General features: G+C 47.4%; 1 protein-coding gene across 10 annotated transcripts in view; it reads left to right on the forward strand.

Moving 5' to 3' along the window:
• The window catches only part of AGAP1 (ArfGAP with GTPase domain, ankyrin repeat and PH domain 1), a 343,329-nt gene that overhangs the window by 220,933 nt on the left and 110,324 nt on the right, over window positions 1-12,072 (forward strand). For 9 of the 10 annotated variants that reach the window (XM_053981906.1, XM_053981905.1, XM_053981897.1 and 6 more), the window contains one exon: window positions 8,677-8,838. The exons of the other annotated variant lie outside the window; for it this stretch is intronic. In XM_053981906.1, the coding sequence (XP_053837881.1) occupies window positions 8,677-8,838 (162 nt within the window). The remainder of the gene's footprint in view (window positions 1-8,676; window positions 8,839-12,072) is intronic. 10 annotated transcript variants of the gene reach the window in all.

A 12,072-nucleotide genomic window follows, 5' to 3' on the forward strand; every position in this document is an offset into this window, starting at 1 on the left:
AGCCTTAGCTTTTTCCTGCCTAGCATGATGCAATTAACAGCCAATTTGCTGTACAGCAATTATTCAGCTTTAATTGGAAAATGTTAATAGTGAAAGTCTCTTGATTTTTTTTTTTCCCCCCTCCAAAACACTGATATTAGGGCTTGTCACTGAAGTCTCGTGGACTGACAGTGGAGAGTTTCCTAACCTCTTCTCAATTACCACAGAGTGGGTTTGAAGCTTGAAGTTATCCACAGGTTATACAGACAGAAGGTTAAAGTACAGGAGTAGAGACGAGACATCTTTCTGGCTCTGAGCATCCTTTGAAGAGAGTCAGTTCTTCCTCTCTGTCTTACTTTGCCTATCTTGAAACACAAGGTAAATATTTTAGTAGGAAGTGATTCAGTAAGCCACGGATTCATTATTTTCCAAGTGCCTGCTGACCTGCAGTCTCTATTTCAAAGCAAAATGTTGTTAAATGAGGATTTTTTTTATGCAATGAGAAGAGAGCGCTGATGGTTAGATCGGGGTGGAGCTCTGCCCCCCTCTGTGTAATTAAGGTGAATTTCTTATGCATCTCATTTTGATCTAAAATAAAATTTGTCACACACTTGTACGTGCCTGACCATGATGGAGCTTGCTCACCCAAAATGTGTTCTTTTAGTGTGCTCCAAGGGTCTGTTTGTTCCCACATCACCAATCTGGGGATGGTCCTGGTGGATTTGCCACGTCCAGGGTGCTGCAGCTGGCAGCTGTTCTTGAGGTGCCTGATGATCTACCTGGCTTCAGAAGGGGGAGATAGAAACCAGTTACAGCATGAATAATAGAAACACAGAATGGTTTGGGTTGGAAGGGCCCTAAAGACCATCCTGCCCAACTTCCCACCTGGACAGGCTGCTCCGAGCCCCGCCCAGCCTGGCCCAGACAGACCAACACGTGACCTGGAATTGAACCAGGAGCTTCTGCCCGGAGGTGTGTCTTCAAAAGGACCATCCATCTCCTTTCTCCCTCGTGAGGAGGGAACAAACTGCCTGAAACGAGCAAGTTACCTGCAGTGAATGCCCAGAATTCCTGCCTTCCATGCTGCTTTCCCCCTCCCTGTTCCACATCACAGCTGATGGCCGGGGAAGCCGACGCCCACGGCATGGCACACCCACTTGGCAGCAATTCAGGGTGACACCACGTAGGGCTCACAGGGCTGATGCTGCCCGGTGAAAAGGTTCTGCCAGAAGAATTAGGGATGTTCCCTGTACATCTCGACCGCAGGTCTGTTCAGCAGGAGCCACGGAGTTACTTTGCCTTGGGATGTGGTGGCATCCTGCAGCATCCCAGACTGGCTTCTCTTTCCTGGTTTGTTGTCCTTATGTGTTCAAACAACTTGTCAGGCTTGATCTTTCCACAGGGCACGTTCACATCCAGAGCAGAGGAGGGGAGTGCAGGGATGCGTCTGTGTGACGGGCGATGAGATAAATTAACAAACCCTGCTCGCTCAGGGAGTAGTTTGTATCATCCCTGCCCCTGACCTAAACCTGCTGCAGGCAAGATGTGTGGAGGAAGGAAGATTAGGATCTCATCCCCAGTTCACGTCCTGAGGTTGCAGGTCCTCTAAAACACAGTCTTTGCTTTGCTTTGCTGTCCTGGCAGCACAGGAGAGAGTTGTGTAGGAATAGTTGTATCCTCTCCTTGTGGGAGCTGATGAATTCCTCCTGGAAACGAGGAGCTTCCTTTGAAAGGGAGCTTCTTTTCTTCCCAGCCATCCTTCAAGTTCCAGGGAGCAGGATGCTGTTTTGCCAGCACTGTAATGTGTTGCTCCTTAGGAGGGAAAATGTACTTTTGTGGGGTTTTTTTAAGCTCTATTGTTGCATTTCTGCTCTCATGCTTCCTTTATGATGGCCCAACATTGTGCATTGGTAGGGAATTGAGCTACAGGTGATGTGTCTTCCCTTTAGATAAGGGAGATGGTAATGAGGGTCTTTCCAAAATTACTGAAGCCTTCCAATATCTGTGCCTGAGCATCTTGAGGCTGATTGTCTCTCCCAAGTCTGTGGACAATGTCCCTCCCTTGTCACAGAGTGCAAGGGATACTCATGCCCTGGGGTCTGGAGGTGCTGCCACACAGCAAGAGCCAGACCCTCCAAAAGCAGGGAGATCCCTCTTCTACTGCCTAGAAGGAAGCTTTGTTTTCCTTGTTTAATTGAGGTTGCTCTGAGAGGAAAGGAGTCGTTCAGTGCGGCTTCCTGGGGATGACAGGACAGCTTTGACATTTGCAGGCTCTGGGCACAAGGCTGCAAAAATGGGAGATGCCGTGGGCAGGGAAGGCTGCCGAGGCTCTTTGGTGTCCATCCCCCAGTTCTGCTCAGAGCTCCCTTTAATTTCCTTCAGTGCAGCAGGTTAATTTGAGCCCTCCGTAGCTCGAGTGTCCGAGCTGAGCTCAGCTCAGCGATGACCAGCTGCACCAAATTCCTCCAAAGGTGTGAGCTCTCTGTACCTGACAAATATTTGCCTTTTTTTTTTTCATCCTGGAGGCTGCAATCTCGTGCCACCCCTTCTCCCCTACTCCCAAGTGTTTATTACATCCACGGACTTGTTTCAAGCTGCAGTTCTGGCAGGATTTTAATGTCAGTCCTGTACATCTGCGCTGTGCGATTGCAGCGTCCCTTTCACTTCGGTCTGAGGCAGAGGTGGAAGATAAAGAACTTGATAGAACATTTATGGTAATAGCTGTAAAGGGAAGCTGGAGAGCAGTGGATTTCACAGCCAGAAAAATCTCAGCTCAGGGAAATGGGTCTGAAATACAAACTACAGATTTGTATAATAATAGTTATAGTCTCTTGCTTCCCCTGTTTAAATAAAAGGATTGCTTTTCTCACCTTTATTTAAAACACATGTGTGGAAGATGAAAGTGTCCAGCTATTTTTTTATTATTCAGTCCACCAGCTACCGACATCTTTGCCTTATTTCATTTCAGCACTAATGGCACAGTGAAAGTTCTGAAACACCCTCTTTGGATTCAGCCTTCCTTGGGTCGCAGCAAAGATTCCTGCTGCAGGCAGAGCTGTTGCTGTTGTTTTCGTCATCAGCGCTTTCTTTCTGCTCTTGAACCCGGTGCTATTAATTGTGTTGCTGCTTCTGCTCTTTAATTGATCCCATTCACCGCTCCCGCTTTTGTAACGTCTGACTTCTTGTCACTTCGGCAAATCAAAAACCCAAATTAATCAATCTCCAGCCACTTGAGAATAAGGCCGTGTTGGGGAGCTGGGCTTGACAAAAAAGTCTAATTTCACTTTGAAAGCCTGTTGGAAAATTTTAACAAGAAGATGCAAGAAAAATGTAAACCAGATCAAGCTCGACTTTGGTCTGTGGAGAATAGCGTCACCTGTTGAGTTTGTTTCAAGTTTTTGTAAATAGGTGATTTGACAAAAATATGAAATAAATCAAAAGACACGGGGATAGAAGGGGTCAGAATATCCTTGGTTCCGCTGCAGATGGTTACACAGGAGAGAGGGTTGTGTGTGTGGCAGAGAGAATAGGAGCCGTGGGCCAACGACGAAGCTCCGCTCTTGGACTTTTGTGTCCCAGCCTTTGTGCTGTGCTATTCCCGTACCTCACACGTTGCCTCTTTTCCTGCTTTTTCCACTCCCAGCTCCTTTACCCTGGCCTGGGGTGCTCATCCTGGCTTATTGTCCCTCTTTCCTTGGCCTCCTTGGTTCCTGTGCTGGCATCTCCTGCACCTCTGCTGCAGGTGCTGGAAGAGTCGTGTCTCGGACAGGTTTGGACTGGGGGTGCTTGGGAATTCGGGATGCAAGGTAGTTGTTTTTCTGTTCTTGGGGCACCAGGAAGCACAGTCTGGGTTTGGATTGAGTTTCAGACAGCTCAGAGTTTGGGGTGTTCATCTGGAGAGCGGAAGGCTCCGGGGAGAGCTCAGAGCCCCTTCCAGGCCCTAAAGGGGCTCCAGGAGAGCTGGAGAGGGACTGGGGACAAGGCATGGAGGGACAGGACACAGGGAATGGCTCCCACTGCCAGAGGGCAGGGATAGATGGGAGATTGGGAAGGAATTGTTCCCTGTGAGGGTGGGCAGGCCCTGCACAGGGTGCTCAGAGCAGCTGGGGCTGCCCCTGGATCCCTGGCAGTGCCCAAGGCCAGCTTGGACAGGGCTTGTTGCAAAGTGGGATGGTGGAAGGTGTCCCTGCCCATGGCAGGGGTTGGGATGGGATGATCTATTGGGTCACTTCCAGTCCCGTGATGCAGTGATGATTCTGTTAATTTTCCACCCTTTTCAAATCTAGGAGGACACTCACCAAGTCCTTAGGGGGCACAAGTGGAGTTGTCTTTGAGATCCATTTGTTGAGCATATGCAGCTTCCAAATAGCAAAATAATAGAAAAGATAGGAAGTGGGAATGGTTACCTTTTACAAAATATTTGTAACACTGGGAGAGGATATGAAATTGTTTCAAACAGCAAATAAAGCCCAGTACAGCAGCACAGCTCTTGAGACTCTTCTGAGGATTGGATTTCATTTAATGTTCTGTCTCTTGACTCTGGGTTGTAGTTGTAGACAAAGTGTTTCTTCTGTTCCACCCCTCCTTTCTTCTACCACAGTTTGTCATACTTGAAAGGAATTTTTCTCATGACCATAATTGCAAAATGGATCTTGGAGGGAGGCAGGCATGGCACTTGCCTTGTGGACTAAAAGCTGCATTGGTTTTTTTTGTTTTGTTTGGTAAATTCTCACCAGTGAGGGCTAGACTTGCACAAGCAGAACAGTCTCTGTCTTAATCCACGTGTCCTGCACCTGTAGAGAAAAATCACCATGTGAAGAGCAGAGGGGTGGGGTTTTTATGTCCCATCTCTGCATAACTCGAGGGTGTTTGGTCACCAAGTGCTACTTGTTGCTTTTGGGCGTGGAGTGAGAAACTGCACATCCTAACACAGGGCTGCCACGACCCTGGAAGTGTCCAAGGCCAGGCTGGACAGGGCTTGGAGCAAACTGGGATAGAGGAAGGTGTCCCGTGGCAGGAGTTGGGGTTTAAGATCCCTTCCAAGGCAAATAATTCCGTGATGTGGCTGTGTCAGCTCCCCCTTCCAGCTGAAGGAGTTCATAATGGCACTGGGGAGGGATGGAGGGCAGGGGGAGGAAGGCTCCTGGCAGCTGGGACAGAGCGTGGGCATCTCTGGCTCACTCCTGGAGGCTGCAGCAGCAGCAGGCATGGGCTGAAGCACGAGGATGCTCCGTTTTGGGGGAGAAGACATTTTCCAGCAGGGTTTTGCTGCTCGTCACTTCCAAAACAGTTGCAAAAACGAGGCTGTGCCGGTCAGGACAACCCCAGCTACACGGCAAGGGGAGAGTTTTGTCCTCGGTGTCGTGTAATGGAGCTCTGCACCCTGCAAATGATGACCATCATCAGGGGAAGCTGTGCCCGTGCAGTCCATCAAGAGCCACAGAGCTAATGATGGGCTGGGCAGATAATCGGGGGAGAGTTAATTGTAAGGTTCGATATGGCATCTTGTCAGCAGAGATAAGTTGTCACGTTTTCCACTTGAGCTGAAACTAAATGATTGTAAAATAAGTTATGAGTGTCCTTGGGCCTGTCTGCCAGAATGATGGCTAAGAATACATTCCTGGCCCATCAGTCTCAAGCAGCCCGCTTGATATTTATGCGAACTGAATGTTATTTTATTCCCCCTCTAGTCATGCTTGTCAGCTTCCCGAGTGAAAAGTGAAACTGCTGCTTTGACTCATACTTCAAGTATTGAAGCTCGGAGAGGCTGCAGATTGTTATTATTATTACCAGTATTATATATTTTTTCGGGTGTGTGTTGAACATTGATGCCCGATTGGGAAGAACTAATGGCTGACATTGAACGTGCGGGATGGCTGGAAAACAGCCCATCCCAGCCCAGTGGAACGCAGCTTATGAGTTCCAGTGCCTCTGTCAAAGCTGGTTGAGATGGGGAGTAATGAGGCGCTTGCTTTTTTAATTTGCCATGCCTTTTTCCTTGCCTTTTTTTTTCCCCTTCTTTTTTTTTTTTTTTTTTTTTTTTTCCTAATATATATATTTAATAGTGCCGGCAGTGGTCGTCTGTTCTCAGGCGTGGTAATTGATACCAAATAAAATGCATTATTTGTATTCAGTCAGGAGGATGAAATTGCATTCAGCGGGCTGAAGCCTGAACTCATTTACAGTTTCCCCAAGCCCGAGCTTTCAGGAGCCCTCTTTTCAATTTGAAGAATACCTTGTCAGGCAAGGGAAGGAGAGGGAAATGGGAGAGCACAGCGTGGAAGCCCGGCGCCTTTTGATTGCTCATATTTTAAACCAGGGGAACGTTAAATAACTCCCATCTTCAAAGGGTGGGCTCGGAAACCGGGAATCCGGGCCAGCAACGCGCCGGCCGTACCGGCTCGGCCGCGATTATGAGGGACCAACCTTTCCTTGCTGGTTGAGGGGGAGGGAAAGCTCCAGGCTCCCACTTGAGAGCAGTTTGACCCAAGGACAGCAGGTTATTACCTGGAAGGGGCTGTGGATGACGAGGATTTACCACGGGAGGTTAATTCTTCAGCTCTCCGACACCAGGCGTCAACCCCGTACGTCCCTCATTTTTCAGAGCTCTCCAGCAGGTTTTGTTGGGGGGATTTACAGCCTGGAAATTGGACAGAGCTGCACCCAGCGTGTGGATCCAGCCTGATGGTTTTTAATGGGATGCATTCTGTGGTGTTGCCTCAGGATTGTGGGGTTTTTTTTCACCATTTGATGGGTGCAGGGCATGGTTGTTGATGCTGCGGGTGCAGGAGTGGTGAACTCGGATGGGTTTAATTATTTCAAAAGTGAAAGCTGGGAATGATGGGGGGGAAAGAGAAGCATTTTGAATCATAGAATCCCAGAAAGGTTTGGGTTGGAAGGAGCATTAAACATCACATAGCTCTAACACCTGAGACAGGGACACATTCCACTAGCCCAGTGTGCTCCAAGCCCCCTCCAGCCCGACTTCGGGCACTTCCAGGGATGGGGCAGCCACGGTTCCTCTGGGCAACCTGGGGGTTTCCTCCTTCTTTTTAAGTATCACCATTGGAAATCTCCAGAGTGGAGCTGGAGATCAATACTTGGGACTGGCAGCAACCCCATTGCATCTGTGCTCGTGCCTTTGTGTTTCTGGCACCCTCTTTTGCATCTTCTTTCCGTGCCATGGATCCAAAGGGATCTCTGTCCCCTTGGCTGAGAGAATTCCCACCAGGATTTTCACCTGCGTTTGCCTTCCTCCTCTCCTGGAGAGACAGCAAACTCTGCCAGGAGAGCCACTTGCACCAGTTATGGGTCAAATCCTTAAAATCTCCTACACTGATACAGAGTAAATACATCCTCATGATTCCCTTTTGGGGTTAAATTCTTGGGAACTGGTTTCAGTCTAGTGGATGTAGGGAAAAGAACAAAAATCCTTAACATAACGATTAATGTTTGGTTTGGTCTCTCTTGCCAGGCAATTAGCTACATAATTTATCCCCCACTAATAACTTAGAGCACAACTGTGCTTAGGGGGTAATTAGTAAATAAACTTTATTAGGAGGAAAAAGAAACCAAAATAAGTTGGCTTTTGTCAAATACGCAGTTCTGTGGGAATTAAACTATGCAAAAAAAAAAAATCAAAAGCTATTTTTTTAATAATCTTTGGCTTGATATTTTTCTGACATATTAAGTTAAATGCACTCCTGTTATTACACTTAAGCTTTATAATAAGGATTTTTATTCTTTTTCCCTGTGTCTGCTATTCTGAAACCAGTCATCAAGTATTTAACCCCAAAAGGCAATCATGGGAATGTATTTGCTGAATATCTGTCTGGGAGATTTTAAGGATATGGCACATAAATGCAGTCCTGATACTGCACTAAGGTGCAATATAGTATTTAAGCAAGGTTCTGGAAATGGCTTCACTTTCCATAATAGCAAGCACTTTCCTTTAAGTGTAGGTTTTATGTGGAGTTTTATAATTAAAATCCAAACCAAGCCAGTAATTAAACAAAAATCATATTACCAACCTTGGGGGGAAATCCTGGATTAAGGTTACTTGAATATTTACTATGTGGAAGGACCCAGTTCTTAAAATTGTTGGAGTTAATAAAGCAGGAAACTGAACAGAGTAACGTGGGATTATTTATTTTCCTTGGGAGCAGGTAGGAAGTGACCCTTTGTCACACAATTATTACCTGTACCAGGTGCACATGGCTTACCTGGTTTTCCCACCTTTATTGCCATCACCACCTTTTCAGTGGGTGTCTGTCTGATATTAATGACAGCACAGAACATCCAGAGGATGTAGGGATAGCTCTGTTTATGTATTAAAATGCCCAAGTGTTACACAAATTGATTTGGGGCGAGGGAAGATCTTTGGAGGAAGGAGCAATTGGAAGCAATAAAGTGCTTTCCCGTTGTTTTTGTGCATTCCAGCTGGCCTGCTCCTAAAATTGCTGCTGAGTCCTGTTAATCTAACAGGACCTGAATCAGCACTTCAGCCAAGTTGGGGATTTTTGGTCCCTTCTTGGAAAAAAAGGATGGATGTTGTTTGGAGAACCTCCCGAAGGAGCTCAAGAACGTATCTGCCAACAGCCAGGGGTTATAAGCTTGGATTCTGACAATCAACTCATTTCAATCTCACAGCATTTTGATCTTTTCTCCCCTTTTTGTTTTCCCCCCACCCAACTGCAGACACGGGCCTGGGAGATTCAGTGTGCTCCAGCCCCAGCATATCCAGTACCACCAGCCCCAAACTGGACCCCCCTCCTTCCCCCCACGCCAACAGAAAGAAGCACCGCCGGAAGAAAAGCACCAGCAACTTCAAAGCTGATGGCATCTCGGGCACGGCCGAGGGTAGGTTTCAAATCAAAATCCAAGCCTGAATTTTGAAAATGCCATTCCAAAGAGTGTTGTTAGCTCAGCTACAGCCTTGGCTCTGAATGCACGAGGGAAAGGGGATTGTGAGAAATTAAAGTGTGAGCTTGTAATGATGGAGCTGAACCGTCTGAGGCATCCCAGTGGTGAATTCAGCTGCCTGGAATGTGTTTAGAACCTTATTTTTAATAAATCAGAATCCCCAAGTTAATGTGGAGCATCATTAGGTGTTGAGGTAAGGAAGAGGCACACTTGGAAGGTTAACGAGGAGGAGAAACTCAGGTTCACTCCACAGCGCACAGATCACGTCAGAACTTGTGTATTTTTTTCAGTATTATTAAATCTTGTGTTATCACATCTCCTCAGGCACATCCTGAGCTCTAGAATGGTCAACACTTCTGATGCCTCTCGTTGTTTGAATATTCAGCTGCTTGTGGAAGGCTTGTGTTATTTGAGGATAAAAGGAAAAAGGGGAGAGTTTAAATGTTTGGGTTCTTTTTTTTTTTACGAGCCAGAAAGCAAAAGCCAAAAAGAACTTCTTTTTCTCCCTTAGTTTAAGCTTACTATTTCCACACTGCTGTAGCTGTTCAATGCCCTTCTGAAGGGGTAACAATGTGTACAGGAGCCAGGTATGATATAAAACATGCTTGCAGCTTTAGAAAAGAAGAAAAGAAACATGCTAGGATTCAACCAAAAGAGCTCCAGAAAAAGAAAGATGAACAAGGGTGGTTGGAGGGCTCAGAAACTGGGGAGTCAACACATAAGGAGAGATGAAAAAGGGAGACAATGGAATAACATTGTGGGAAAAGGGGAGTGTTGAGTAAGAAAAAGATGTGGTTGTAAGCATGGGAGAGTAAAAAACAGCTAATTCAGTATCAAAGAATGTTGGAACAAGTTCTGAAAAAAGAATGACAATTGCAGACAGCTGAAGAGACATTAAAAATAGATGTGATAATAGTATACAACTGAGAAGGGGCATGTTAACTACTACTTAGTCATCCTTATTTTCCATTTATTTAATTTCTCAATTGCACTTCTATCACATCCGGAATTTATTTCCCCAGCTATCTATACAAATCCTTTTTTAAAAAGCCATCAGCTTTTTTTTCATAACAGCTCCTGTTGTGTTCTCTTTCCAGTCATTTAACTATCTTTGCTGTTAGTTTCCCCTTAGTTTATGGCCCGAAGCCAAATTTTAGTTCAGCCTTTCATTTTTAATTTGTCCTTTTTTTTTTTTTTTCTTTTTCTTTTAAAGAAGCCCTTTTACACCACTTATTTTCAAACCTCAATGACAAATTACAGAGGGGATTTTTTCAGAGCGTTCACCATTGGCCCAAGAATATTTTGTTGAAGTCAATATGAATCAAGACCAGCTGGGTACTGAGAGCCTTTGAAAAATCTCTTTCTGAGCAGTTAATAGGTGTATGTTTTCCTTCTCCTGGGGAGATTGTTTTCATTGGAGCTGGAGCCTGTGTGGTCCTGGGCTGCAGGCACAGACCCAGAGGGAGCAGTGGGGGTTTGCACTTGGGTCTCTTGTCCCTGATGTCCCTGTTCTGATTGCAGAGTCCATCCTTCATCCTCCTCTGTTTCCTCTTCCTCTTTTCCTCATGTTACCTGAAATCCTCTTGCACTAACTCAACAAAATTGTCCCCTCCCATAGGAATGGGATCAATGTGCTTCCAGAAGGGCAGGAAGATGTTGGCAAGCAGCAGCTCAGTAACACCCAGGAGCCTTAAAGGGAGTAGAATCATTTAGGATGGAAAAGCCCTCTGGGGTCATCGAGTCCAACTGTTCCCCCAGCACTGCCAAGGCCACCACTAATCCCTGTCCCCAGGTGCCACATCCACACATCTTCTAAATCCCTCCTGGGATGGGGACTCCACCAGTGCCCTGGGCAGCTGTGCCAGGGCTGGACAGCCCTTTCTGTCAAGAAAATGTCCCCAGTATCCACCCTGAGCCTGCCCTGGCCCAGCCTGAGGCCGTTCCCTCTCCTCCTGTCCCTGTTCCCTGGAGCAGAGCCCAACCCCCCCGGCTGTCCCCTCCTGGCAGGAGCTGTGCAGAGCCACAAGGTCCCCCCTGAGCCTCCTTTTCTCCAGGCTGAGCCCCTTCCCAGCTCCCTCAGCCTCTCCTGGGGCTCCAGCCCCTTCCCAGCTCCGTTCCCTGCCCTGAACACGCTCCAAAGTGCCAACCCCTCCTTTTACAGTGTTTGTACCTCTGCATGAGCCCATCACCTTCCTTTGACCTGCCTCTTCTCACATGTCTTCAGAGCTGAGCACCCTGCTCTGTTTGGGACTTGCCAGTTGTGTCTCAGGAGTGCCTCAGAGGTTGTTAAATTCTTTAATTTGCCACCATCTCTGTAAAGCACAGCCCTGCTGTCGGAAAGCAGCGCTTTGGCCACAAGAGCAGAATGAGGAGTTTCCAGGCAGGGCTCTGGGCATCCTAGAGCTCTGGGCATCCTTCAGCAGACAGCTAATCTTGCTGGTCCTTGAATCCTTGGCGGGGCTGGGAGGGGATGGCTGACAGCGAGGACAGGCAGCCTCGTCCGTCAGCGGCAGCTGAAGGAGAAGGCAATGAGGCGTGCCCCAGCTCCCTGTCCTTTTAGGAGAAGGGCGTCTCACAGAGAGTCACAGTGCCTGGAGATTGCCATTGAGGATGTCCTAGCAAGACTCAAAAAGGCTGGGGGGCTGCTCTTCCCAAAGGCTGGCAGATTTTCTAGGACTTGTGTTGGTGCAAGGCAGAATCACCGAATCGTTGAGGCTGGGAAAGGCCTGAAGGATCCTCGAGTCCAGCCAGGTTCAGGCTGTTCTGGGTGTTTTCTCCAAGCACTTGAATGTCAGAGGAGTTAAGGTTGGATCTCAGGGAAGGGTTCTTCCCCCAGAAGGGTGCAGGGAATGGGCACAGCCCCAGGCTGCCAGAGCTCCAGGAGGGTTCGGGTACCACTCCCAGGGATGCCCAGGGTGAGATTGTGCCCAGGGTGTCTGTGCAGGGACAGGAGTTGGATCAGTGATCCTTGTGGGTGCTTTGCAACTCTGGATATCCCATGATTCTAGGATTTCCACATCTATCTGGCACTTCAAAGCAGTTTCCACTTCCAGTTATTTCCCTGTTCTCCAGTGCTTGGCTACAAATCTGTCCAGTGACCTAAATGATTCCCGTGGGGATTTTTCTTCCCCCACCGTAACATAGATCTGCACTCTCAGAAGATTACTGCAC

Source organism: Vidua macroura, chromosome 7 (assembly GCF_024509145.1).
Source record: "Vidua macroura isolate BioBank_ID:100142 chromosome 7, ASM2450914v1, whole genome shotgun sequence".
NCBI classification, from domain to species: Eukaryota; Metazoa; Chordata; class Aves; order Passeriformes; family Viduidae; genus Vidua; species Vidua macroura.